General features: G+C 47.7%; 2 protein-coding genes across 2 annotated transcripts in view; both read left to right on the top strand.

Annotated features, from left to right (window-relative positions):
* Positions 1-438, top strand: part of ANXA13 (annexin A13) — a 28,530-nt gene extending 28,092 nt beyond the window's left edge. The window contains exon 12 of the mRNA XM_035891585.1: positions 319-438. Coding sequence (XP_035747478.1) covers positions 319-438 — 120 coding nt within the window. The remainder of the gene's footprint in view (positions 1-318) is intronic.
* Positions 439-8,557: 8,119 nt separating this feature from the next.
* KLHL38 (kelch like family member 38) lies at positions 8,558-13,664 on the top strand. The gene is made up of 3 exons (XM_009635976.1): positions 8,558-9,907; positions 11,343-11,448; positions 13,378-13,664. Exons 1-3 carry the CDS (start codon positions 8,558-8,560, stop codon positions 13,662-13,664), a joined length of 1,743 nt encoding a protein of 580 aa, XP_009634271.1.
* The last annotated feature ends 13,553 nt before the right edge of the window (positions 13,665-27,217 follow it).

The following is a 27,217-nucleotide window of genomic DNA, read 5'->3' on the forward strand; positions in this document are numbered from 1 at the left end:
CCCCACCACAGAGTGGCCTCAGAAGCTCACAGCAACCTGTGTGAGTTTGTCCGGTACCATGGCTGTGCCCACACAGCACCACTGAGTGCTGGCCCATACGCCTCTTCACAGCTAGTGTCCCCTCACCACACCATCTGACATGGGTAACCTCAAATCCGAATGTTAACCTGAAAGTCCTCCGAGATTTTTAGACCTCCTGCTTTCTCCTCTCCACCTCCCACCAGACGCAGTGGACCTTGGATCAGACCCCAGGGGGCCTGGTAGGAGCAGGGCATATTTATTCCCACTCTTCTAAAGAGGCTCTTGGTGTCTCCTCAGAGTGACCTGCCAGCAATAAAAGAGAAGTTCCAGCAAAAGTACAAGAAGTCATTAGCTGAAGCTGTCCGATCTGATACCTCTGGGGACTTCAGAAGGTTGCTGCTGGCTCTTTTGCAGTAAAAAGCCATCAAGAACGAAGAGGCATGCTGAGCAGCCACCTCTTGATTAGTTTCCAAAATAGCATCCAAAAAATGTGGCATTAGCACAAAGAAAAAAATCCAATTTATTTTCTTTCCAGCTGGGAAATATGTTGCCAAGTAATGCTGGACGTGAGGTTTATGTTATGGCTATCTCGCCAAATGTCCTTAAGCAATAAAGACATGTTAAAAAAAACCTAAATCTAAATTGACCTCTTTGTGTTTGCATATGTGGAGGAATCTTCTGTCATTGTTTCTTCTGGGTAGATTTTCTGTCTTTCTCTCATTCTGAAGATTATCCCTGTTCTTTCCCCAATTCGATGGGTGCCATGTCATGCCGTTACAGTCCTGCCAAGAGAAAATGGATTGTAATTTCTTCTCAGCCCATTATCACAGCTCTTTAAACAACCTGAGGGTTGTGAATTGATGATTTAAGTCAGGCCCTGATTAAAATCCTGCTATTGACGGGCAAGGTCAGAGAGTCATTTCCCTGTCTGTGAGTTGCCCTCTCAGCATAGTCACCTCCTAAATTGTCCCATGAAGGAGATACGGACTTGCAGTCCCCATTGGCACCACCTCCTGGGATATGGTGCAGGAGCACAGCTGGGGAAGAGATGGTGCCTTGTCAGGTGGATCTGTCGGGCAGGGGAATGCTGGTCCTGCAGAGGCAGACATGGGCCTTGGGACAGCTTGCATGGTCTCCATCCTTGGAGGTTTCCAAGAGCTGACTGGATAAAACCCTGAGCAACCTGGTCTGATCTCGCGGCTCACCCTGCTTTGGGCAGAGGTTGAACTAGAGACTACCAGAGGTCCCTTCCTCCCTGGATTATCCTAAAATCCTATAATCATATGAGAGAAGACATAGATGAAAAATAACATGGGAGGGCCTGACAAATAAGAAGCGGGAGAGCAGAGTCTGGGTCAAGGAGATGGGCTTGTGAGCATCTCTCTGTGTCTGGCCCCCTCCCCTTTTTGAGTGTACCACTCTGCAAGGGGAAAGGCCTTCAGACCTAGATCCTCCATGGTATGATGGCTGATGGCCATCTAACTCCCATTGAAAACACCATTTCTGGAGCACCAGACCTGTTTCTCCCTGCTTGTATCAGTCACGGCACGGTGTGCGTGGCTGTCTGGTTATAGTCTGTAAAGGTGGAGCAAAATAAGTGGGAGATGGGAAAGATGGAGGGATTTTAAGCACGATGATCTGTGTGCCACACAGGTGTAACAGGACAGTCCAGCATTTTAAAGGCCAGATCCTCCTTTGGCAACATTTCTAGCAACCTAAAAACATCGGAGGCAGATCCTGAACCTGAAATGAACCATCTGATTCCAGATTCGCCTTTATCAAAGGCATTTTAATGTACAGACCCAGAAAAAGCAGAGCAGTGCAGGATCTGGTATCTTCTTGCCACTGTTGCCATGGGGCTCTTGTAACCAGAGACTATAGAAAGGACAGATGAATAATCTACTTAGGTGTCCAGTGTTCCTGGTGATATTTTATCCTCCAGAGGTCACGCTGTGTGCTTAGTCCAAGATAAGCTGGCAGGTACCCATTCTCAAATGATGTAGTTTGAAGAAAAAGCCAGCGGGTGTCTGAAACACACATGAAGGAGCTGGTTTAGGCAAAGGATTTGTTTTAAAATATTCCAGAAACAGTTCCCAAAGCTATATGAATGGTTTCTGTGAAACCTCTAGAAGCTCAGCACACTTTAAACCCAGCTATGTCCTTATTTAATGTGAAGCGCGTAACTTTGGCAGCCAAATTTATTTTTGCCTGAAGACTGTTTTAATTAACGCTAGTAGGTCATTCTGACTAAAGAAGGAAGAGTACAATTGCTTTCATCTTAATCTTTCACTCTTTAATTAGAGATTGGCCTGAAACCAAGCCAGGAGCCCACACATCTTCACACCCACACATACTGGGCCAAAGTAATTACTGAATTACATGCTCTATCCCTCTATCTCTGCACAATACATTCAGTGGCAGCGGTGACACTTGTGAAGTTGCTCTGTGTCTCCAATGCTGTAAGGGTAAAACTTGTCCCTATGCCTCTAGATCAAAAGTTTAGGTCAAGGGTTCAAAATTCATGTTCAGATTTCAAGACCATCTACAGATGTAGTCTGTTACCTCGCCTACAAAATCAGAACAAAACCCAGATTTGATCAGGTCTTAAACTAAGCCTTCGTTCAGAATTAATATCATACTGATGTGAACGACAGCTGTAGCGATAGGGCACTCAGGGAATCATGATTGCTGAAGAGCTAAATAGAAAATGAGTAATGCAATAGTTACAGAGGAATGAGAGAAAAGGATCATAAGAGTATCTGTACTTAAAGAATAGGAAGACAACCAGATATGTGGCAATTAGTAGCAGCAGAAGGAAGTTAACAGATTTCTCTGTGGCCAAGAGGCAGCATTCACAAGTTGCAGCAAAGGAAATTCCTACTGGACATAGAGAAAAAAATCCTCACTGGGAGAGTGGCCTGGAGCTGGAGCAGGTTGTCCAGAGAGGTTGTGAAATCTCCATCTTTCAAGATTTCAAAAATTCAACTGGACAAGACCCTGAGCAACCTGATCTAACCCTGAAGTTAGCCCTGCTGTGAGCAGGAGGTTGCCCTAGGTGAGCTCCTAGGGGCGCCCCAACCCAACCTTCCCATGACTCTAGGAGAATTAGGTAGCTTGTGAGCAGGGGACCACACCTGGCAGTGCCATGTGGAATAGTCATTGTATTTCTGTTGCTTGAAGGATTTAATCTTATTGTCACATACAATTGTCCATCAATTCCCCGCATTCACACTGGATTGTGTTTACTTTTCAATGTCTTCTCTGCTACTTTTTAGCTTGGGGAGTTCCATTGCCTTCACTGAACCTGAGATGTCAACCAGGGAGTTAGAGGACAGGGTCAAAGGGCTGTTTTCCCAATCCAGTGAAGCAAATAGTAAATCCACACTGGGCTCCAGCTGAGCACAGACAGCACTCAGGGAGGCTGCTTCAGTGGGGAGTATCAGGATGAGTCCAAACCTGGGTGCTGGGTGTGGGGAAACATTTCCTTCGGTCTGACCCAGACATCGCACACGGACTTAGTTATCCTGATGGTGTTATCAGCTGGGTGAGAAGCAGACATGTGTTGAGTAGAAAGGTCCCTGTCCATGCTTTCTCTTGATAGTAATTTGCTAGTATAGACATATCTTTGCTCTTTTAACACACATATTCATTATATACATTTACAGGCATGTGTAAATATGTGATACATAAATCTAATAATTCCCCAACACATTCGTCTTCCCTTCTGCTCCTGTTTTTGTCTCCTCTCCAGCTTATAATATGTAAAATGGTGTCAGGTGCCCATCTTACCCTGGTCAGTGCCCACTGACTGAGCTCCACGCTGCCAGGGCACGCAGCATCCCGGGTGGTGCTGGCTGCTCTCCCAGCCTGGCCTGAAGGCTGTCGCCCCAGCCAGCCACCACTGCTGCTTGCGGCATCTTCCCATCCTCTCCAACTCATGGCACCCGATTAATTGAGGTCCCTGTAATTGTCTCTTTTTACAACGAGGAATTTTAATCCTGGGGTTTGTTCCATCTCCCAGTTTTATAATGACCATAATAAGGAATATTTTTTCTTGTCCCCCTGTCTATTTAGGCTGCAAATTTGGAGAAAAGGATGATCTCTCTCTTGATGACTGTGGGGGCTGGTAGTCATCAAGGCAGCACATGTAGCACTGAATAAGCTCAGTGAAGTCTCTGCCTTGAACAGTCCTTTCTCCTTCTCCATATTTGTTCATTTTCACCTGAATTGTAATGGGATCAGTGTATGAATTTTAGAAGTTGTCTGACATCACCAATCCTCTCTGTGCACCTGTCTGCTGGCCGATTAGATTACAGCTTTTTTCCGCTCTGTTGCTTAGTGCATGATAATAGACATTTCATCATGCCATTACATTAAAACTTAAGAAGAGCTGCTCTGGGTCAGACCAAAAGTTCAACCATCCTAATTCCAAAACTGAGCGATCCCACAGACTTAAGAAGCGAGAGCAGAAGGGGCAGGGTGAGTACACAGCATTGTGGCAAAGTGGTCGTTCTTTGGTAGACATTTCCATTTTCTAGAAACGGGCCATCAATGTAGTTCATTCAGCAGCAGTTGCAGCTGGTTGCTGTTTTTAACAGCCCCCAATTGCTCCAGCCTCCCTCAAGGGCTATGGGGGACCTGCAGCATCACGTCCTGCATGGCTGCTGGGCCACATCACCTGTGAACGAGCCCACTTTCCCACTCGTGCGTGGTGTTCAGACCAGCCCATCATAGAATCATAGAATCGTCTAGGTCGGAAAAGACCTTTAAGATCATCAAGTCCAAGCGTTAACCTAACCCTGCCATCCCACCACTAAACCATGTCCCTAAGCACCTCGCCTATCCTTCTTTTAAATACCTTCAGGGATGGGGACTCGACCACCTCCCTGGGCAGCCCATTCCAGAGCCTGAAGTCATCCGCGCAACAGCCCACTCCCATGGTTAGTGCAGTACCCTGTCCTCCCAAAAGAGACTGCTCAGGCCTGTTTCGGTCAGTAGCGTGCCACCCCAGGAAATCCGCCTCAAGAACTCATTCAGAAACAGACTGTCTCAGGCCAGTAACACCGTCCCGCAGAAGAAACAGCTCTTCCCTCTCACCAGGGTCATGCTGCAGCAATAGGGGCCATATAGGACACGCTGTTCTAGGATATGCCATGAAAAAAAATGATTTCTAGTTTATTTATAAAAGAAATCCTAAGCAGTACTGATGTGCCCACTTGGTTGGAGATGTGTCTGAAACCATAATCTCTGGGAAAGAAAGAAGGGAGAGTGGTAAAACAGGCAGCAGGATCTTCATTGCTTGGGAGCCTCGGCCCCAAATTGGCAGGGACTTATGTGGGGACTCAGCAGGGAGCAGCAACCCCCCCGAGAGCAATAAGCTATTTAAACAGCACACACTGTCCTCTGGGTTAGCAGGAGTTTGCATAACCGTGCAAAGCCCTCGAGCCTGGGATCTTCTAAATAAATGCCACGTTTATCAGTATCAAAAGCAGAAGAACATCCCACCTACCCTTCCCCGACCCCATAAAACAGTGTCATTAGTGAAGTCAGATAGCATCATTTGTTTCTTTAAGGGTTAAAAAAATAAGCTACAGCCACAGCCAGGAAGAGGCAGAACTAAATAGGCAGCAAAGAGTTAGAGCCAGAACAGAGATATAAAGCTAAATCAATCATCGGAACGGACCGCAGTGAGAGCATATACATACGGAGCAAGAAAGCAAGCGAGAGGGTGTTTTGTTTGGGTAGCTAATGTTCTCTGGACGAGGAGAGAGAAATTCTCCGTTGGGTTTTTAATGCCACTCCAAATATTTACAGGAAGATCATGGCCAGCTGGTGAGGCAGTGGCGTCGGGGAGTGGGGAGGGGAGGGTGCATTTTCCCCAGCGCCCCAACATCAACCTCCGGGTCCTCTCATTACTCGAGGAGAGGGAAAAGGCTGCACATTGCTATGTTTACCCTCAAAGTGACTCAGCTGTGGGAGTCGAACCCGGTGGCTCCTGCCCTTCCCCTCCCTCACCTCGCCTGGCCGTTCACACGCACGTGTGCACGCACACGCACAGATTGTGCAGGACGGGGAGATGCCACAGACTCCTAAAAGCTATGCCAGCCCGACTCCGCCCCGTCTTTAACACGGGTCTGGGCCTTCAGGGGTTTGTCTAGCCTTCAAGGCATTTCGCCATGTTGTTATTCTGCATTGAAAAGTCTCTGGGAAAGGCCACGTACGGCACGACCCGTGATGCAAAGCTGCTGTTTTTAGAGGAACAGGCTGCCCCATCCCTGCAGTCTGCTGGGCCGCGGATGTGGGGCCAGGAACATATGGGGGGCTGCAAACACCAGCGCGGCACAGGAGTTGACATAAGGGCACTGTGGCTCCCAAGGATTCCCGCTCATCTGCCTGGCTGCGACCAGACACAGACATGACTCACCCGTGAGCTTTGGCTTTGAAAATATGAGAAGGAGTTTTGCTTTAACCTTGTGTTTCCCTGTGGTAGCGATGCTTAGAAACAACATCTTGGATTCAATCCCATCCCAGAACAAAGGGAGGAATTTTAGCACAGATGAGGGGCCCGATGCAGTTACCCAGCCATGGGCAGCCAATGCCGTTTTTCTTGAAACGCCCAGGAAATCGGCACAGAACTGGGACACATCACGCTGGACCTGCTGGAGACCCCAGCCAGGGGCCAGCTGGGGTTGTGGTGGATCCTCCACGGCCATGAGGTGCTCAACTGATCCCAGCCCTGGGGATGGATTTAGGTTCATCATCACAGATACCTACGTGGGAGTGGTAAATATGGACACCTACATGTGGTTGAGGCAGCTGAGCACCTGCGGAGACCTAGCAGTGCCTGGAGGACTGTTCACCTGCCCAAATACAAGTGGTACTGACTGGTGACCTGAATAACTCAGCAGAGTCAGACTAGACCTCACTGGCTGCAAGAGGAGCCCGGACCCCTTGTTCATGCGCAGGCATCTGCAGCTGGGGACCCCATTGAGGTGTCAGCCCTGGGGACCTGGGTGCCACCCTGGGACCTGCCACCCTGGGACCCTGGTTTCCAGCTTGCTTCACTCACACACAACCTGGTATTTTTCTGCACAAAATATCAAGCAGCATCACAAACTGCTCCTAGAGTGAACTTCACTGTCTGCTTGGCAGAGGCAGCTGGGCTCTCCCTGCCCACCTTGGGGCAGCCCTGGGGTGCAGGGGTCCTGGTACATCAGCATCTCCCACCAGACTGCAACGGGCCGACGCTCCCCAGATCTCTCCATAAGGTGGAGACACGGTCCGTCCCACCGGGGTGCCTGGAAGCCCTTCTCTCTCCCTCTTCCTTCATGAAACTACGGTGACAGTGCATTACCTAGCGCAAGGCGTTGCAGACTGTTTACGGGCTTCTAGAGTTCCCAGGCACTTTAGGACAGGGTCCTGTGGCTGTTTCCAAACGGACGGCCAGGACTTTTATAAGTGAACTTTCCTCTCCGTGTCTATTTATTATATGTAAACATTTGCCAGAAAAACACCGCTCGGGCATGCTCAGTACCGGCCAGGTCATTGCAAAAGGCAACGGCGGCGTCACATGTGATAACAGCGAGAAGCCCGCGTGCGCCTATTCTTAGCGCTGGAATGTATACAATGCCCCACCGCCTCGCCGCTCCTGCGCACAGCTCCCGAAAGCGGCAAAAGTGACTTCAGAATAAACACGTCCAGAAATCACCCTCTATGAATCACTTACCTACTGAAAGAAACGTCCTGTGGGTTTATAGGTTTTTATCCAAGCTCTAGCTATGGAAAATCTCAGCAGAGAATAAACGGCAAAGAGTAAGTGCATGCAGGGAAGGACAACAGAAGGTAAATGTTTCTACCCTACCGCTTCACTGCAGGTTGGGCAGTTAGCCATGACAATAGATACTCATCATATTGTTCTGCCTGGCACTTAATTTAGTCATTGTGTGTCTGATTAACATTAAAAAAAAAAAAAACCAAACCCAAACCACAGCTAAGCAGAGTTAATAAATAACCGTTTTAATGCAGATTCCCAGTCTCTAGGATTTCGTTTGCCCTGCTGCGGAGTTCAGCTCTGCCAGATTTACATTCCTTGGGAGTGACTAACTCTAGGGGAAAGAGGCGCAAGCTACTAAACTGCTAATACTTTAAAATAGTGAATAAATGTCTAAGCGCATTTATTCAATGCGATTAAAACAAACAAACCAATTGCTTCAGCCATCCAGCTTTCATCCCAAATCAGTGAGATAACTTCAGTGCTTTTGCTGCTTGCCAGGGACACAGGCAGTGCTGACCTCAGAGCTGCAACCTATCTGATAATTTTATGAAAATTTTAAAGGGTCTTAGAGACCTTTTAGCTTCTTTATTATTTTCCCACTGTGCTTAACCCATGTTCCATTTTTATGCATAACAGTGAACGGATATTTCGAGCAACATCAAAGTCCCGATTTGTTCCCTTGGAGTTGGATATTTCAATAAAAGCTGCTAAGAATTTGGTTTTTTCTGCCAAGTCCAGAATTCATCTATCTCCTACTTCGCTATGGAGGAGGGATCCACTGAGAGGTTTCTCTTCAAAGACCAGGACTTCTCCTCTGAACTGCTGAGGCAGCTGAACACTTTGCGGCAGAGCGGGATGCTGACTGATGTTACCCTCTGCTGCGGGGGCTTCGAAATCCCCTGCCACCGAAACGTGCTGGCTTCCAGCAGTCCATACTTCAAGGCGATGTTCTGTAATGACTTCAGAGAGAGTCACCAAGCTAAAGTCATCCTGAAGGGCATCGATGCCAAGATTTTGGATGAGATTATCCTTTACGTTTACACGGGGGAGATTCTTATATCCGCGGAGAATGTCCTGTGCCTGTTGGAGACGGCCTCCATGCTGCAGTACACTAAGCTCTTTGAGGCCTGCTCTGCCTACCTCCAAGACAAGCTGACTCCTGACAACTGTCTGAGCATGATCAGACTGGCAAAAGTCTTGAACTGCCAAAGTCTGAATAAGAAAGCCAAGGCTATGGCTTTGAAATGCTTTCCTGAGGTGGCCTCTTCTGAGGACCTGAAGGACCTTTGTCCCTTGGAGCTCATCGATTACCTTGGGGACGATGAGCTCTGCGGGGAGGAGGAACAGGTCTTCGAGACGCTGATGGTCTGGATCCGGCATGACCTCCAGGCAAGACAAGGCTACATCCAAGAGTTGTTCAAGAAGGTCCGGCTTCAGTATGTCCATCCAACTTTCCTCTTCCACTTCATCGCTAATGACTCCCTCGTTCAGTCCTCGCCCACTTGCAGGAGCATCCTTGAGTCAGCCCGGAGACATATGTTCTCCTTGTACAGCACCAACACGCCTGACATCAAGCCCATGCTGCATGTTCCTCGCAGGTATTCCAACCAAGAGTTCCTCGTCATCATCGGTGGCAGGAAGGACAGTCAGCAGACAACAAGGGATGTCCTGCTCTATGATGACAAGACAAACCAATGGCTAAGCCTGGCCAAACTTCCCATGCGCCTGTACAAAGCCTCTGCAGTGAGCTTACACAGCAATATTTGTGTGCTTGGAGGGATGCCTGTTAGCAATAAGAAAAGCCCAGTCAGTGATAATATTTACATTTACTCCCTCAAACTCAATCAGTGGAGGTTGGTTGAGCACATGTTAGTTCCACGTTACTCTCACAGAAGCTTGGCGTATAAAAACTATATTTTCTCTTTCGGTGGAATTGGCGAAAACCAGGAAATCCTCAGTTCTGTGGAAAGATACGATAGCGTCTACAACACCTGTGAGATCATGGCGAACATGCCTGTCGCTGTCCTTCACCCTGCTGTTGCTGCCAAAGATCAGAGGGTCTACCTCTTTGGGGGAGAAGACATTATGCAAAACCCTGTCCGGTTGATACAGGTAATGGTCAGTCCTGCTTGTTGTAGGCAGTTTCATCTAAGGTATTCAGCAGTTCATCAGCCTCCTGAAGAAATCAAGCCCCCCAAAAAACTTTATTGTGAGTTGCAGCAAGAGGCGGGATGAGTTGATACATGGCTTCAGGGAAGTCTTGTCTGCAAGGAGTGTTGTAACTCTTTCATTTTCCCCTCTGAGTGTTTTTCAGACACAAGCCCTGAGGTGCCTCTTTGGGTGTCAGTCACTGGTGGGCACTGGGGCCAGGGCTGCTGCAGTGATGCTGCGGCAGGCAGTGGCTGACCCCCCCCGCCTGGCTTCATGCCTGTAGCCCATCTCACCGAAATCAGTGCTTCCCACTTGGCAGCTGGGGGGCGGGGGGGTTGGTGTCTCAGCTGTGCACCTGCTCGCTCACAGCAAAAGCAAAGATTTGTGATCATTAGAGCAATTAGGTTCTCGCTCATCAAAGGGCCAGGACTTAAACTGACAGTTACTTCGTGTAAACAGTTGTGTTAAAACTGTGGCTCCTGCCACGTGGCTGTCTCTCTGCCTGCTTTCAGCAGTTACGCTCTATTAGGAGGAAAAAATACATTAAATCCTTTCTTATCTGATTTGATGCCTTAGCAACGTTGCAGCGTTACTTTCCCCGTGAGTGTTTTTCACTGGTTTAGGTGTTTTAACTAAGAAGGATCATTAAAGGCTAAGATGGCAGCCAGCACATGAGCAGTACTTCTTTACGGTGATAACACCACTCGATTATCAGGGGGAAGGAAATGTATTTATCAGTTAGTGGGGAGATATCCTGGAGATATTTGCTATATTAAGAAGCGGATGATGTGGCACAAAAGTTTGCATCGCGCAGATGGAGATGACTGACTGATCATCATCTGGCAACAGCTCTTTTTCTCACATAAATTGATGACTTAGATACCGCTCTAAGTCCCATCAACAAGTGCCTTTGCCAACCTGAGTGCATACCAGCCACCAGCACAAACACAGCAGCTGGGCAAACACAGTGGCTGCCAGCAGAGCTAGGTGAAGTTGAGGTTTGTTTGCCCAGGAAATTGCTAAGGCTGAGGCAGGAATACACAGAATAACTGGAAAATGAAGAAACGACTTGCACTTTGGGAGAGCATTATCCAGGAGTTACAGTGATTTAATGGCCATGCAAAGATTTACAGCCGAGAAGCTTGCATATGGCAGATACGCTCCGCCTTAGTGCGTGTGCGAGCATCTCCTGAGCAGACACGCCTGGAGAAGGAGAACGCTTTCCAAGGGGACATATTAGGAAAAAAAGTGGGTAAATTCTCAGCTTTCCAGCAGCTCAAGCCAGAGGATTGTATTCATTAGGACAAAATAAAAACCATAAGTTCCTCTGTAATTACAATTGACAGTTAAAATGCAACATAAACAGCTGCGTGTGTATCTATCTTTTTTTTGTCAGGTTTACCATGTGTCCAGAAATACATGGTTTCGGATGGAGACCAGAGTGGTGAAGAACGTCTGTGCACCAGCTGTCGTGATTGGAGACCAGATTATCATCGTAGGTGGTAAGGGCTCTGTTTCAACCTCCCTCCTGCCTACCCCTGCCCAGCTCCTGTGGGCTTTCGCAGCCTTCCTGCTTGGGGTGCTCCCTCAAAAATCACATGGAGCTTGGGAAGGAAAGGAGGAGTGTGTGCACCTTCCACATACATCTCTCACAGGGTCTCATGGCCATGGAAGCGGGGACAAGTTGTCTGTGAGGCACCTTCTTACTCCAAGTAGCAGGACTTGGGTGGAGAGAAACTGGGGAAAAGCCAATGCAAGCTACTGCTATGCAGAAGAAAGGAAGAAGCCAAGGCCATGGGGGTCCTGCTCCTCCCCTTCTAACTCACAGCCTGGCCCTCCCTGACTGCTCTTCTTGGAAGGGTGGAGAGCGCAGTTACCACAAGGCCATGGACAGCTTGTTGGGATGGGTGGGCTACAGGGGGGTACCTGTGAAATGTCCTGAGACTGGGGTGAAACACTAGGAGAGGGGAAACTTCTCAGTGGCTTTTTCAACCTGAGGATCAGCCTCTGCCTGTGGCACTTTGATGGATCACTTCGTTGGTAGTTTGGCACTCTACAGTCCTTAATGCAGCTCCCCTGACCACAGGCTGGCACGAGGAAGCATGTCTTAGACTATTTAATGGAAAATGAGACATAGGGAAGCTTTAGCAGAGCAGAGGACTGAACGTAAATCACAGAGGACTCAAACATGGTGCCATCTCTCAGCGGGAGGCCACTGCTACCCTTTGCAGTGAGAACAGGGAAGAGCTGAGTCAAAAGGTCCAAGACTATCACGCTCCTGTGTGGCAGATTACCCTGACCTCAGACCACAGCGCCCAAAATACAGTGTTTTCAACTCTCTTATCTTCAGATGCATTAACCTGAAGGGCCTGTATTGACCCAAGTCTGCTACTGCTGAGCTTAAGTTCTCAATTTATTTTTTATTTATCTAACAAAAGCCACAGAAATTCATGTTAACTTTAAACATCTTTCATTTTGCTTGAAAGTAGAGAGATTCACCATGGTCAGGTTTTATTTACCAGCTTCCATGCCAAAGCATTGACCAAACACTCTGAGTTTATCAAAAAAAGTAAAACCCACAAAAATAACATTTTCTCTTAAAAATAGCACTCATCACATTTCAGGTCCTCTTTGCATGACTGGTCACATCATAAAAAAGAGGGAGTAGGTTGGCCTAAGCAAGACAGGCTTTCATTTTTGTTAGGGACCAAAGTGCTTTGTTTGCCACGGGCACTCTTGATTATCTACAGGGATACATGGGCAAGGCACTGCTGGATCCCAAGCTTCCACACCTCCATTGCTCCAGGGCAATGCCCCTGGTACCAGCCCTTACCTCTCAGCAGATGTGAAGTTACATCACCCCTCAGGGGAATAGACGTCCATTGGGTCACTGGCATGGTGGCCAGCACAGACGCGGCACCGAAGGCTTTGGGAGTGGAGTGAGCACCAGTGACACTGTGCTGTTGAGTACCCAGCTCTATTCAGTAGACAGCTACGGCTCCAAACTAACAAGGCATTGTTGCTCCCTTCCCATGTGCTGTTGGTTTCTGTATTTTTGAGTGAAGCTCTAGGAATCTGTTGGATGAAAAGAAATACTTTGGGACATTTGAAGGCACATGCAGAAAACTTCAAGCTCCAACTGTCTATGACAGGTTGCTTGCCTGATCTGATGGGTTTTATGGTGCTCATTGAGCCTCAGCTGCCAAGGTGCTATGAGACAGGGTGAGGACATGAGGACAAACAGGAAGGGAAGATAGACAGACAGGCATTCTTGTGACACATCATCACTTCCCAGCTTAGATATCTTAATTCTGCCAAATTGTGTACCAGTATAACAGGTTTTATTGAAGACTAGCAGGAAATATTATTCCTTCTGCTGGCCATGAGCTCTAATTCCCTTCTCTTTCTTCTGCCTCTGGCTTCGCATTTAGGGTACACCCGGAGAATAATTGCTTATGACACAAAAGGCAACAAGTTTGTTAAGTGTGCAGACATGAAGGACAGACGAATGCATCATGGGGCCACTGTCATCAAGAACAAGCTCTATGTCACGGGAGGACGTTGTCTCACTGTGGACAATGTCATCGAGGACTTGGATTCCTTGGACTGCTACGATCCAGAGACTGACACATGGACACCAAAGGGAAAACTGCCTCACAAACTCTTTGATCACGGGTGCCTTACACTCCAGTGTGTCCCCTGTTCTAACCTTCTCTAAATGACCTTTGGTACATCCCAGGACGTTTTGTGCTTTCCTTTCCAGAAAGAGAGCACATGGGGAATCCTCATGGGGTCCCACAAACCCAACCTTGAAGGCACCAGCAGCGTTAGTCATCCCCTGAACGCTCTGCCAGAAAGGTCATGAGCTTTGTGCTCCTGCTGTATTCACCTGACCAGTATTGCATGTGGTGCTGCTAAGTCCAGCCCGGAGCCCTTACCCAGAGACTCAGCAGAAAACATGAAAAAGATGCTGGGTAAGAACCTGGTGCAGGATTTGGCTTTGTGCAGACTTTAAAATGAAGGGTGAATAGGAATGCTGGGATCTCCAAGGAAAGTAAGACCTGGGTAGCCTGCGTTTGTTAGCATGCAAACTCAGCTGCATGCCATGGCCCTTTGCTGCTCATGCTGACCAAGCTTTCCATCCTGAGTGGTGGCAGCATTTAGAATAGGAAGCCCCAAGCTCTACTCTTGCAGCCAGCCCAGCAGCAGCTGCCTGTGTTAGCTATGGTAGTCATCTCATAAGAAATAAAATTTTAATGTTCCTAACATCAAATTAGAAATTATAGCAAGAGGCCAATGCTTTGATCTGAACTCTCACATTGCAAGAAGATGCAGATTTGGCTTTTCTGAGCTACTGCTCTTTTACAGTGCAGGGAAGATTTTTGTTCCATCTGCCTCCTCTCCGGAGGAGCGGGAGAAGGTGGGATGGAAATGAAGATTGTCTGCATCTTCTTTTTCGAAGGATCTTGTTTTGCAGGGAGCTTGCTTCTCCTTTTGCACTGGGGATAGCAGTGGGGTTAGTTAGGAAGCCCTTTGGCTGGTGGAATACCTGAAATCTGGAATGGCAGAGAGGACACATGGAGGAAAGGGGATGTAAAAGAGAAGAGGTATTTGGGAGGAACATTTTTTTTTCCCTTTCTCCTCTCTCCAAACCACTGGAAAACAGCAATGAGAGAAAGCCAGTGACAGGAAACCAGCTTTCCAAGAAGAGCAAGTCTAAGTCTGCCACTTGGCAAAGTAGCTCTGACTCCACCAATATTTTTGTGGGGTTCTGCCACTAAGTGCATATTTTTAAAGGGAGGGGATTAATCATCAGATACTGAACAGGCTGTGAGCTACTGTCAGGTCACCAGGCTTGGTAAGATTGCTGAGATAGCAAGGAGCCTTAAAGATAGCACCGATGACCACCATCCAGAGAAAGGATGGCAGAAGCCATACCCCTTTTTCTTCACATTGGAAAGAAAGTGGGACTTTTCCAAGAGTACAGGGTGGCATGAGGAAGCCACACTCAACCCTCCTCTTCACAGGATGCTGCACAGCCATGTGGTCACCACCATGTTGGAGGACACCATTAAACTCCAACCACTAAGATCCCCTCCCATAAATCTGTATCTCGGAGCAGAAGGGCGACAGAAATAGTTAACGAAGTGGGGGGCTGGAAAGAAGAATTGGGTATCAACTGCTGTTTTAACTATGCAAAATAAAATGGTTATTATTGTTTGTATGAGCTTTGTGTTCAGGAGTCCCCATTGTTCCCTCTGCATTGTTGATAAAGGGAATTGTTTTTGTACCAGTGGTTTTTGCCAGGGTTTCCTTCTAAGGATCTGAGTAAACCTGCAAAAAATGAGTGGGAACCCAAACTCATGTCCCAGCTCGGAAGCCTTTGGCTACGTTTCTTCTCTGTCTTTCAGTCTATATCATCATCTCCTCCCTGTGCAAAGCAGGGCTAAATCACAGCACTTGCCAAATTGGACCGGAGCAGTGATTCATTCTGTTTCCTCACAGGCCAGCTCCAGCTCTCTGGAGAAAGAAGCCTTGTCATGGCCAATTATGGAAAGTCTGCCCTGGGGAGATGTTTATTCCCAACCCTGCAGTGCCGCCTTCCCAAACTCCTTCCTGTTGTGACCCCACTCAGCTCCAAAACTCCAGGAGACGCCAGTTGCTGCCATGCATTTTAGCTGACACGGATTCCTGCCAGGCTCGTGACTGTACCCAGAACCGAGGAAAAAAAAGCTGACTTGGGGCCATAACCCCATGTTTGCAAACCATTGCCGCAGTCATTGGTTTACACTTGGAAGCAAACAGTTTTTTTAATTCCCATATCGTATAACCAGTGATTTTCTCAGCATTCACGCGGGGACCAAATAGTACCAGCTGTAGCTGGGCAGGAAAAGGGGAGTGCAAAGAAGAGGCACGGTCACAGCAGTGTTGAGCACGGCATCCTTCCCCTGGCCCTTGGGGAGCCCTCGCGTCACCCCCAAACCCTTGGAGATGCCAAGGGCTATGGCCAGCTCTGCTCTGGCTGCAACCCTGTGCTCCTTCCTTTCACAAACTTCTCACCTCACACCCACAATTCAAGGAATTTGGGTTTGCTGGGCAGTAAATACAAAGCCTGGTTTCTGATAGAATTCTGTCTTGTGGTCAGTTGGCTTTGATGCAAACTATGACCAAAGCTTTTTGGGCCCTTTGGCAAAAAGGGTTGAAACCAGAGAACAGTGTTGAGCCTTACCGAGGCAGGCGAGGGCCGGCAGAGTCGCTTGGTCACAGGGAGGCAGCAGCACACGCAGCTTCAGGGCAGGGGATACGGAGCCCCGGGGTGGACGCTGTGGGGAGAAGGGATGCTGCCTTTCTAATCAGGTGCTGGCCACCACCTGGCCTACCTAGAGCAATGCCTAGTGCCATCCTGAGAGCTTTGCAATTGTCGTACCCAGTGGTGCTATGGGTGAAAAAGGTTGACCAATGTACCCCTTTCTCCAGTGTCAGGAGGGGACTTTCCGAGCAGGATATGCAAGGCCAGCACTACCTAGAACACCTTCTGAGTCACCACATGCTTTTCCAGAGGTCTCATCATCCTCATATTTGAGCATTTGAGCACTTGCTTAGATGGGAATCCCCCATGGGAGAGCAGCAATGTGCTTCACAAATACAATGACAGCCCCATGAAGGCGTGAGAGTTTGTTGTTCTTTATTTAACAACCATGGAATCCAAGGAAAAGAGGGGTTTAAGAAAGGGTCGTTAATTTGGGGGTCAACTTTTAGAAGGGCTGAGCACCTGACGCTTTTTTTTCAAATCAGGGAGTGCGGTGAAGGCTCATCACCTCCAAGGGCTCATTCCTGGGTGTCTTGAGACATTCACCAGATCATAGAAACCATAGGACCACAAGGCTGAAAGCAGCCTGCTCCACGGGACAGAGAGTTACCCAGTCCCTTCGGGCTCCTACTTGCCCAACACATTGAAAATCTCCCATGAGAGACGCTCTGCTCCCTCCCTAAGTAACGTACTTGAGTGCGTTATTAACCTCACAGCTTTTAATACTGTCTATTCTAAATCTCCTTTGCTGTACCTTCTGCCATCCCCAGAGAGATAAAAGGCAATCGATTACCCTTTTTGATACCTTTTTTTTTTTTTACATCATTAAAGTTTATTTGGATGTTTCAAATTCTGTAGACTAAACAAACCCAGCCCTTTCGATCTTCCCTCCTAAGCCATGTTTTCTAGACCTCTGACCATTTTTGTTGCTCTCCTCTGGACAATTTCCAGTTTGTCTGTATTTTTTTTTTAATTTAAGTGCAGGGCTGTGGCTCAGCTCTGCCGTGATGAGAAGGGCAGTAAACCCTTTCGGTGTCTTACCTACAGCACTCCCCGTCTCGCAGCCCAGAAGGACTTTTGGTTTTTGCAGCAGCAGCAGATTACTGACTCGGGTTCGGCTATGCTCGGGCTTAAGGAATGCTTGCAAGTTTGGGCAAAGTCACATGGAAAGACTGCAGGAGATCCAGGATCTCCCAGGGTTATGCCGTAACTCCATCCTTGCTTTGGCTCACCAGGATCCCAAGCCAGATCCTGTTGAAAACAATAAGTCTCTCCATAGGCTTCAGCAAGGGGCTTTGGACCGGGCCCTAATTATTGTGTTCTCAGCTGGGTTCATCACTAATTCTGTTAAATTTAACAGCAAATATTTAATGTTTGAGTCATTTTTTTATACTGGGGGGAAAGTTTCAGGCAAAAAAAAAATAAAGAAAAAAAAAGGAAGGGAGATTGCATTTTCTTTTTAACTTTCTTCTACATCCCTTGCTGCAAAGTCAGAGCTGAATCCTGCTGCACAGGCAGCCTGCGGTGGCAGGCAGCTTTGCTTTGATCTTAGCAAAGAGCTCCGTAGGTTAAGCCTGTGTTTTTTCACTGTAACCGTTTATCAAACAATACGATCCTTTCCAAGGGCAGCCTTTTCCTTGCGCAGTAATATGTTTATAATTATCATGCATTTCCTGCTTCTTTTTGATTAAACACACCTGACAAAGTCGGGAAGATGTCAATGCATAAATAAACGGGCACTCCGAGTTCATCGCTTCGTCAGTACTTTTTTTCCAAACGCCAAGGAGTTCACTGCGAGGTGAATCCTCTCGTTGAGAAGGAAACAATTGGGGAGAGCATATATGAATAGAGCACGGGGTAATTTATCCCTGGCATTGTTCCTTAGCCTGACCTGAGAGCCATTAATAATTGACAGCGGCAAAAACAATCCCTTTTTAAAAATATAAACATCCATACTTTTTTTCCAGCTGCTTGAAAGCTCCCAGGCAAAAGTTAAACAGTCATATTCTCCATGGCACAAATGAGCATGAATTCCTTGGTGCAAGCTTGCACCAGCAAAGGAGCGGAGACCTGCCAATTAGTGGACTGCTAATAATGTTTGCAGCAGCTATTCCTGAGGAGCCTGCCCGGGGCCCAAATGAAGCACGGTGCATATGGAGAAACTGGTGTCTCAGGCTGCCGTTGCCACCAAAGCCAACGGGGCTCCTCAGGATTTGTGCTGGAGCATGGAGAGGTTGATCTGGCCTCTTCTGTTTATTGAAGTTTCCAAAATAGTAGCAGAGAAGCGAGGAGCCCAACTGCTCTGTCACTCGGCAAGTCACCCACCGGCTCCAGCTGCCGCTTGTCACTTCTCTCCCCGGGGCTCTTTGTTTGCCTGCGCTGCTTTCATGTTGCAAGAACCCTTTCCGAGAAAAGCGAGGAGCAGCACATCTTGAGCAGCCCTGGGCCATGAGGTGGATGCCTCGTGTTTAAAGCAGCCACGAGGCATCCTCCCAGCTGTCGGAGACATTTGGCTTTAGGCTGGGGCTGAGCCATGGGGTAAAATACTGCTGGGGGTGGGAAAAGGTGGCAGAATGTGGTCCACTTCTTCATCTGGTCAGGAAGATGTCTATAAACCATCCTCCTAGATCCAATCCACCCATGTCTAGTCCTCTGAAGTTTGTTTCTCAATCAGGCTGTGTCTTCTGATGAATTAGCCATGTCCCACCACTCCTCCCTAAAGCAGGCGTGCTGGGACAAGGCCAAAGGCACGTCCCCTTCCTCAGGTACCCCAGTCCCACAGCTGTAATGACATCCCCTGAGTTTTGCCCTGGTCTTGATGCGTTGCTGAGGTTCCTCCCAGCTCTCAGACACCTTCTCAAGCCAAACAACTGGGCAGATGTGCTCTGCAGGTGCCCTGCACCCACGTTTAGAGGTGGCAGCGACTGCCCAGAGCACCTGGAAATGACACCAAGGACTCTCAAGTCCAAATTTTCAAGCTGATGGGATGCTCCTGGTCTGACAAATCAGCCAAAACCAATCTGAGCCTTAGAGCAGAGCCCTGACACCTCTCTGTGAGAGCCAGGGGAACACGTCCAACCCCATGCAGCAGAGAGCAAACTGCAGGGAGGGTGCTGCAAAGTGAAACTTGGCTATAAAGCTCCAGTGCTGGGAAAGTGCAGCGTTTTACCCAGATCAGCAGCAAGCCCTGGAATTAATAGGGTTGATTAAACTGTTTTGATGTGCATGGTATGTGGAGATAAGGGCCCGATTCCCAAGGGCTTCCAGTGAAAATTAGATGTTAACCATAACAGTACGTGACATCCCCTGACAGGGGTGAGGAAGGCTGCTGGAAGACAAGAGACAAGTACAAACCAAGGGGGCAAAAGAGGCAGCTCTTGGGAGAGCAAAGTTACCACGAACTTGCTGGATCTGTTTTGATGCTGAAATGACGTGGACCCTGGCACCAGGCGGTTCGAAAGCAAGGGAACTATGCCTGCTTTATGTTGTTATGACACATATATTTCCCTGAAAATGACATTAAAGAGTACCAGAGGCTCAAACGTTGTTCTGTTTATCTGTTCCCTGGGTAGGGCTCTTACTCTTAGAGACAGCCTGAGCACTGCAGAATATGGCCCCTGTCAAGAAAACTTTGCCTCTGGCATGAGGACCGTTAGCAAGTGTGACATGGGAAGCCAGCCCAGGGGGTCAGGGCGTGCACGGCTGTTGCCCGCTGGCAGGACAGCCTCCCTTTGAGACATGTGAAGGGGTGAGCTGCCGGAGGAGACTCCCCTGCCAGGCACTGAGGTTTGCAGATAGGAAGCTGACGGCAGGGGACGATTCCTCCCCACGATGTTGACCCGGGGTTCATCCTGTGCAAAAGCATGGAAAGGCTCCTTGTCACCCAGGCTGTGTCGATGGTGCCTCCATATGCTTCAGGCCATGTTTCAGCCCTGGGGCTCCCTTGCAGTGGAGCTTGCACCTGAATTAGCCATTAATGGGATCCCAAATTCCCCCTACCCACGGCGTGAACTAACCCATGCTTGTGCAAGCAATGCACACATAGCAATGGGATCCTAAGGAGAATACTCCCAGCAGCTTAACTGGGTGCCAGCTCAAGCTCTCAACCAAGGAAGAAAGCAGAGAGGTCCTACAGATGTTCTTCAAGATGCTGTGATATTTAATGGATAATTCAGACCTTTTTAAAAGGCGGCAGCTTTTGGGCTTGGGAGGTGCTGGTGGAAGCCCTGAAGGCTTCTAGCTGAGAGATCCTGTTTAGAGCCTACAAGAGTTGTCTTTCTGCTCATTGTAACTTGGAACAAATATCTGTAAATAGAGTCTGTTTCTTCTCCAGGCAGAGGGGTCTCTGGAAATTTTCTCAAGAGAAAAACAGCAACACACAGTGAAAGAAGCGGTGCCTGCAGACTGCAATACACATGGCAGAGAAGCCAAAAGCATGTTTGCCCTTCCAAGCTGGAGCTTATGTTTTTAATGGCATGAAATGTGACATGCACAGTCCATCACGGATTTCAAGCTGAGAGACCATTATTTGTGATGGCAGCGTAAAGTACGCGGGTCCTTACTCCAAAGAGCTCACGAGAGATTCAGAGCAGAGGACACAGATGACCCTCAGAGCATCAGCAGCTGGAGTTTCAAAGCATCCAGCTCATTTGTTAGACAAGAGCAACACCTTATGCCATAACCTGGATAACTGAAGTACACCTCAAAAAACCCCCGTAGCTCTTCCCTGTGGCTCTTTGGTCCACAGCCCATCCCACAGATCAGCATACAAGTGCAATTAAACAAGTGCCAAGGCCCAGGGCTTCCTGGAAACTCAGGCAACACGTGGTGGATGGGTGTCAGGTGTCAAACACCAACCTCTTCTGTCCCCAGGTGCCCCATAGCCAGAAGGGTATCATTACCCTAAAACATACCTGGGAGAGGAGTTTTTTCCCTGGTTTTCAACATATAGATTTTCCCCTTCCCCAGGAAAGGTAGCAGAAGGTTTGGGAAAACTCTAGGAATGGGCACACAACTGGGAAAGTGGATCCCATATGCTTTTAAAAACAAATGTATATAGAGTGAGGAGAGACCATTTGGACAGCTCGGGGCTCTCTGAGTTCCAGAGCCGTTTAGATTGACGGACAATACTTGGGCATTTCCCTTTCATATTTCCAAAGCAATTTCTAAGATAAGGTGATAGGTACATGCAGACTGACCTTCCCAGGACTGTCACCAGGGAAGGGAAACGCAGCTGGGGGAACGATTATGTGGATCACTAGGGTTTTACCTTTATCACATTTGTTTGATGCTAGAATACATTCTTCTCTGCTGATTTGTGGCTGGACTAACGCAAATCCATGTATTTTCAGGTAAATACAACATACCACTTTGTGGCTGCAGGATGTTGGTGAGCTCAGCTTGATGAGGAGAAAATCCCCGCCCAGGTTTTAGTAGAAATCTGCAGACACACTGCTAGCAGAATCATGGTACTGCCACGCTCAGTGGGATATGGCACTTGCAAACAGCGTGAGTCATTTGCCCTGGAGCTGTAGGAGCAGAGAACATCTGAAGATCTAGACCAGATTGGTGAATCAGCAGCATCTGACACAGTTTAAGAGGTTAAGCCTATTTATAGACAAATGAGAGTAATTTTCATAGCTGAAGGGATTGGATTTTTTTTTTTTAATAAATTCATAATGAACTCTAGGGAGGAGAATACTCAGTTAACTCCTTGGAGATGAGAGGAAGTCTCTCCAAGACAGGGATGGAGTCAAAGGAGCCGGAAACTCAGGAGTGCATTATCCTCACTGCTCTGCTTTTTATCCACCTGCAGGATTAAGTTATGCTTTCAGGACAGCACAAAGCATGCCTGTGGAGCCAGACCTTGATCTCCCTGCCTTGTGCACCGGTGGGACCCCCCTGGCTCCCAAACGAGAGCATTTGATGGGGGAAACTGGGAGGGACGAATTGGATGCACAGCCATGGGGAAACAAGTCCCGTCTTTACAGGGGACTTTCTGTTCATAATTTCTTGCCTTATTTCATACTTTACTCTTGGTTATCACTAATGGTGGACATGAGGGTTAGTTTGCCAGTGTGTATCAGCGGCAGGGTTACGTGGCATCAGTCATCAACGTCAAATGAGAAAGGATGGGACTTGCTGAGTGATTGTGGGTAAAATGTTCTTTCTTTTACGTCTCCATTGCCACATCATTAAAATAAAGATGATACAAACCCCACAAGGGCATTGCGAATGAATCCACTAAAGCCTGAAAAATGCTGTCTTTCGTGAATTGCCAAAAATTGCTGTAGTACAATCCCACTGCAGCTACTTGCTATTGAGGACGTAACCACACCTATAGAAACAGTGCTCTTAAGTGAATATAATGATGATCTTAAATGAACTGGCAATCTGCTGGATAAGTACAAAGACTTATAAAATCAATATAGGTCTGATTTTGACTGAGGGTATCCCCCCCCTCCAAAAAAAAAGAAACATAGATGCTCCTTTAAAGACTACCAGTGTTAAGAAAAGCCTTTTACAAGTAAGAGGGCTGAAGTTAGCCCCCACCTCCTTTTCCTACAATGTGTTTTTGTATGGTGCTTTCCATGGAAATCAAGGATGGGTTGAATATGGAGTCAGAGACCCACCGGGAGAACGGGCCTTATGAAAAGGACACAAACACTTGCAGGGTTTGCAGGTAGATCATGCCCATGGACTAGTGATGCTTTTACTCAAGCAAGGCCTTTTCTGCTTGGAAGCAAACACCCTCAGTAAGCTCAAAGATATGAAAATCATCCCTCTGAGGTCATCTGAAACTTCTTATCAAATTTGGAGTAATGATGTATGGAGCACTCCATGCACTCATTTCATTCCCAAGTCAGCAATTTCAGATCATGTCAAAACATGGCATTTCGATGTAGAAACATGCGTTTCTACATCCAAGGTCTGCAGGACCAGGTCCTTGCTTATTCTCTTGGAAGAAAGGAAGTTATTCAGTTCTTTCAGTGTTTTTGCACCAGCCTTTCTGAGACGCCTTCTTATAACCTCCCCTCAGCATCTGTTTTATTTTAAAAGGATAAAAATGCATCAGTCTCACACATTCTTGCTGCTTTCAAGGTTCTCCAATTACGTTATTTATATGAATCCATTCCCTTTTTTTGTTAGGTTTTTTTCCTTGTAGTTTAAATTTCATACACCCAGTGGCAAGGACAGAGACCTGCAGGGTGTGTTGTTTTTAAAAACCATTTTATTTTGGCTGTTCTGTGATGAAAACTGCCTGCAAATGTAGGATTGCAAGGATGTTTGGGCACCCGCCATCACTCTGTTAGCTTTAAGCTGATCCTAGGAACTGGCAGTACTTGACTATCCAGTTCCCAAGTAGCACTTGTGAACTGCAGGAGTCCTTCAACCTTGTCTTCCAAGCTCGACTCCTTAGGTCCCTGCACTCACCACCTGTCTTGGTAAGCTGAACTCATCCTGAAATCTTAAAGCTAACATGACGATTCTCCATTCTTTGGCCTTTGCGTGCCTGTCTTGGCACAAAAGGGACACAGCATGGAGATGCCCAAGCTGGCAACCCAGGAGACTCGACAGCGTACACTTCATCTGCACTTCTCAGAGTCAAAATTCCCTAATTTATCCCCTGGAGTTTGATCTGACAGTAGATGGGCCAAATGCTTCAAAGTAGTCTTGGGGCATTTGTTAAGTCTCCCAGGACTAGCGTGGGGCTCCTTGGTGCTCCACCATTTCTTACACTTTCCCAAAAGCAGCTCCACTCCGTGTGCTACAAGCAAGGCAAGCAAACCAATTAACTGCTTTTGAAACTCCTGGCCTCGGCCTGTTATGATGAGATCCTCTCGATAACAGCACTGCCTGGAGTGAGCAAAGAGTTTTCCATGTTTTCTTCAATACGAATTCAAGCAAACTTCTGCTGACCTCTTCATTTTGGCCATTTGATTTCAATGGGAAATGGACTGCACAGGGACCTTGGACCTCAAGCCTTGTATATTTTCTCTAATATTCTTTTATCTTCATTAAAAAACATTTACTAATATCTTAAGCTAATGTTTCTCTTCAGAGGGTCACACACAGTTCAGCATGCATCTTGCATCCAAAGATTTCTCCAGGTCTCTGGTGTTAGGTTTTCTAAACAGGTCGGGTATTTACTTGCTGTTGCTGAAGGGAGCAAGCAGAGCCCTTCTAGCTGACATCTAAAATAACGAAAGGAAAACCATATGTAGACCATACTTTCTGGAAATAAACTGGCCCTTCTACATTTACAGGGTCAGGGGAGTACGAGTGACCCCGAATGTCCCCATGTGACTGCCCAAGTTTCTACATAGCGGGAGAGAACAGGTCCCACAGATGTAGTTACAGAAGTTGAAATGGGGATGCAGGGGAGATGAGGAAACGCCGCCGGATTTAGAGCAACAGGTGGTTCCTCTGCGGCACCCGTGAGGGACGAGTGAAGGCGGGTGCTGAGAGCAACCTCTGCCCAGGTGCCTGCGCAGCATGGGGTGGAAAAGTGTCGGCAGGGATGGGGCACCGTGGAAATCAACAGAGGAACTGGCACCCGCAGCATCAGCCCTTTCCTAGGATTGGTCCTGCAAGGAGCTTTGGAGAAACCCGACCCTGCAATAAGGGCTGTACCTTAGGACTTTGGAAACACGGGGTTTAGGCACCTGCTGTCCCAGGCAGCTTGTGACTATCAACAAACCTCTTGGCCACGATGTGCAGATCCCAGCGAGTGCTTAAATACCTTCATAGACGTGGGCGGTGATGTCTCAGTTCTCCTGTTTCCTTTCCATGCCAGGGAGAAAATAGCTCTTCCCTACCTCGCACGTTGGAGAAGACAAATGAATGCTATTTGAAATGAGGTCCTTATTTTAGGGAGTCCACTCAACTCAGAAGAAATAACCCATTCCCGTGTTTCCAGCTCAGCACAGGCACCTCATGTTACCCTGCAGGTTTCTGCCCAGCAGAGGACAGGTCACACGGAGGCACCAACAGACATCCAAGCAGAGCACCATGATCCGGAGAAGATTATTAAGCCCTGGGCAGCTACGGGAGTGAACTCACAGCAGGTCAAGAAGAAAACAATTAGCACAAGGTTTGATACACAGTCTCCGGGGAAGCTCAGAAAGGCTTCCCATAGACATTTCAGTGTCTCACGTGGACACTGAGCTTGGTTCCCCACCATCCTACCCCTCATGTGGGCACCGGCACATAAACTGCACGTGAAATACCACAGAGCTTTAAGTCATAGTTTACCTCCAATTCATGCTCTTGAGCCTGTCTAAGAGAAGGAAGAGCTGGATTTTTACACACTAAGCTTACAGGGTTACACTGCTGCTATGTGGCTGGGCTTTCAGAAGTCAAAGCCAGATGCAGCCAGACCCTTCCTAGTCCCACTGACCTTTTCCCATCGACAACGAGCATCAGGCCTGCCTGTACGAGCAGAGAGCAAACAAGTCCGGAGTGGCAGTTCCTTGGCAGGGACTTAGTTTACCTTTCAGTGCCACATTTAATAACACTGGATGTCACTTCGGAATAGATTTTCCAGCAAGTGGCATGCCAAAGCCTTGATGAAATCAGGCCTTCTGTCTGATGTCAATCACCTACCCTTTGCCAGTTCAAAAGTGCTACCCATGCTGGAAAATCAAGACCCGAGGAGCTCTTTAGCCCAGAAGCATACAGCTAAACCTGGCCTAGCAATATGCTGTAGTAAAATGGGGTCATTGGTGCATGGTCTTCAACCTGTTCTTCTACACTTTGTGTTAAACAACAGCCTTGCCTAACTACTGGATGTGCTTCTACCTGTCTTCCTATCCTTTTGATGAGGAATCTTTCATGGCCACTGGAGCCTGAATATGTGCATAGACCTGGGTATCTACTGAGGTGCAACACAGTGGAAGTGCATCCACCACCTTATTTTGCAGACATTCCCTAGTCTTTACAATAGATTGACCCGAACAGCTGATTACAAACATGTGAAGGTTTTAGGGTGTGGGAAAAGCTAATTCTCAGCTCATGGCCTAAGCCTATCCTTGCTAAATATGCAAAAATAGGCATTGTTCTCACCCTAAGATTAGGTTATAGTTTTGGTTCTCGCCGTTCCCTGGTGTCGCTAGGAAGTACGTTCTCTGGCATCTGCATTAGGCCCATTTGCACCCGTCCCTGATGGCTGTGGAGCTGCAAGTTCTGCTTGTGGGTGGTGACTTTGCCTCCTGATCTTTTGTTTTCGAAATGCAGCTGCAGAGGAGAGGAACATGGCATCATTACTGCTATGAAAGGTCTTTTCATACTCTGTGGTTTCCGGGTTAGAGCTGTGTTGGCTGAGGATTCCTCCCCCAGGGTGGAGGAGTAATGGAAACGCAGCCTAAAAGAGGATCAGGAGGAAGATGTGAAAATGAGCGCAAATGTACAGCGTATGAGTCAGTGCCACAAGGAATCTCTATCCCATAAAGTCAAGATCACACCTCCTCTTGGTACAGCAGAGCTGTTCCCACACAAGGAGAAGGCATCATGTAGTGTTCAGCATCTTAGAAAGGACTGATGTCCTGACTGAAAGTCTAACAGTGGGAAAATGTTTTCAGGTCAGTGACACTGCAGCTTCAGAGAAGGGTAGGAAAAGCAAGCGTGACATGTTGCATTCATTATCGGCGGTAAAATAATACGGACCGGGCACTGAGGCCAAATCCTCTGCGTGTGCGAATCAGCAAAGCCTCACTGATGCTAAACTGATGCTGAACTGATTAACTCCAGCCAATGAGCTGGTCTTTGACAACAAAACTAGTTCTTGTACCATGAGGGGTCCCCGTGGTAGCCCATAATACCACGGGGTATTATGGTTTTGAATTTTCATTAACAGCCTCACCTCAGATTGTTCAGGGGAATGAAACTGTAGCTTTAGCACAAGGAATAGGCAATATGGGCTGAGAGATACCCAAAACAATAGCTCTGCTGTCAAGTGGCTC

Source organism: Egretta garzetta, unplaced genomic scaffold (assembly GCF_000687185.1).
Source record: "Egretta garzetta isolate BGI_Z169 unplaced genomic scaffold, ASM68718v1 scaffold13, whole genome shotgun sequence".
Classification (NCBI taxonomy): domain Eukaryota; kingdom Metazoa; phylum Chordata; class Aves; order Pelecaniformes; family Ardeidae; genus Egretta; species Egretta garzetta.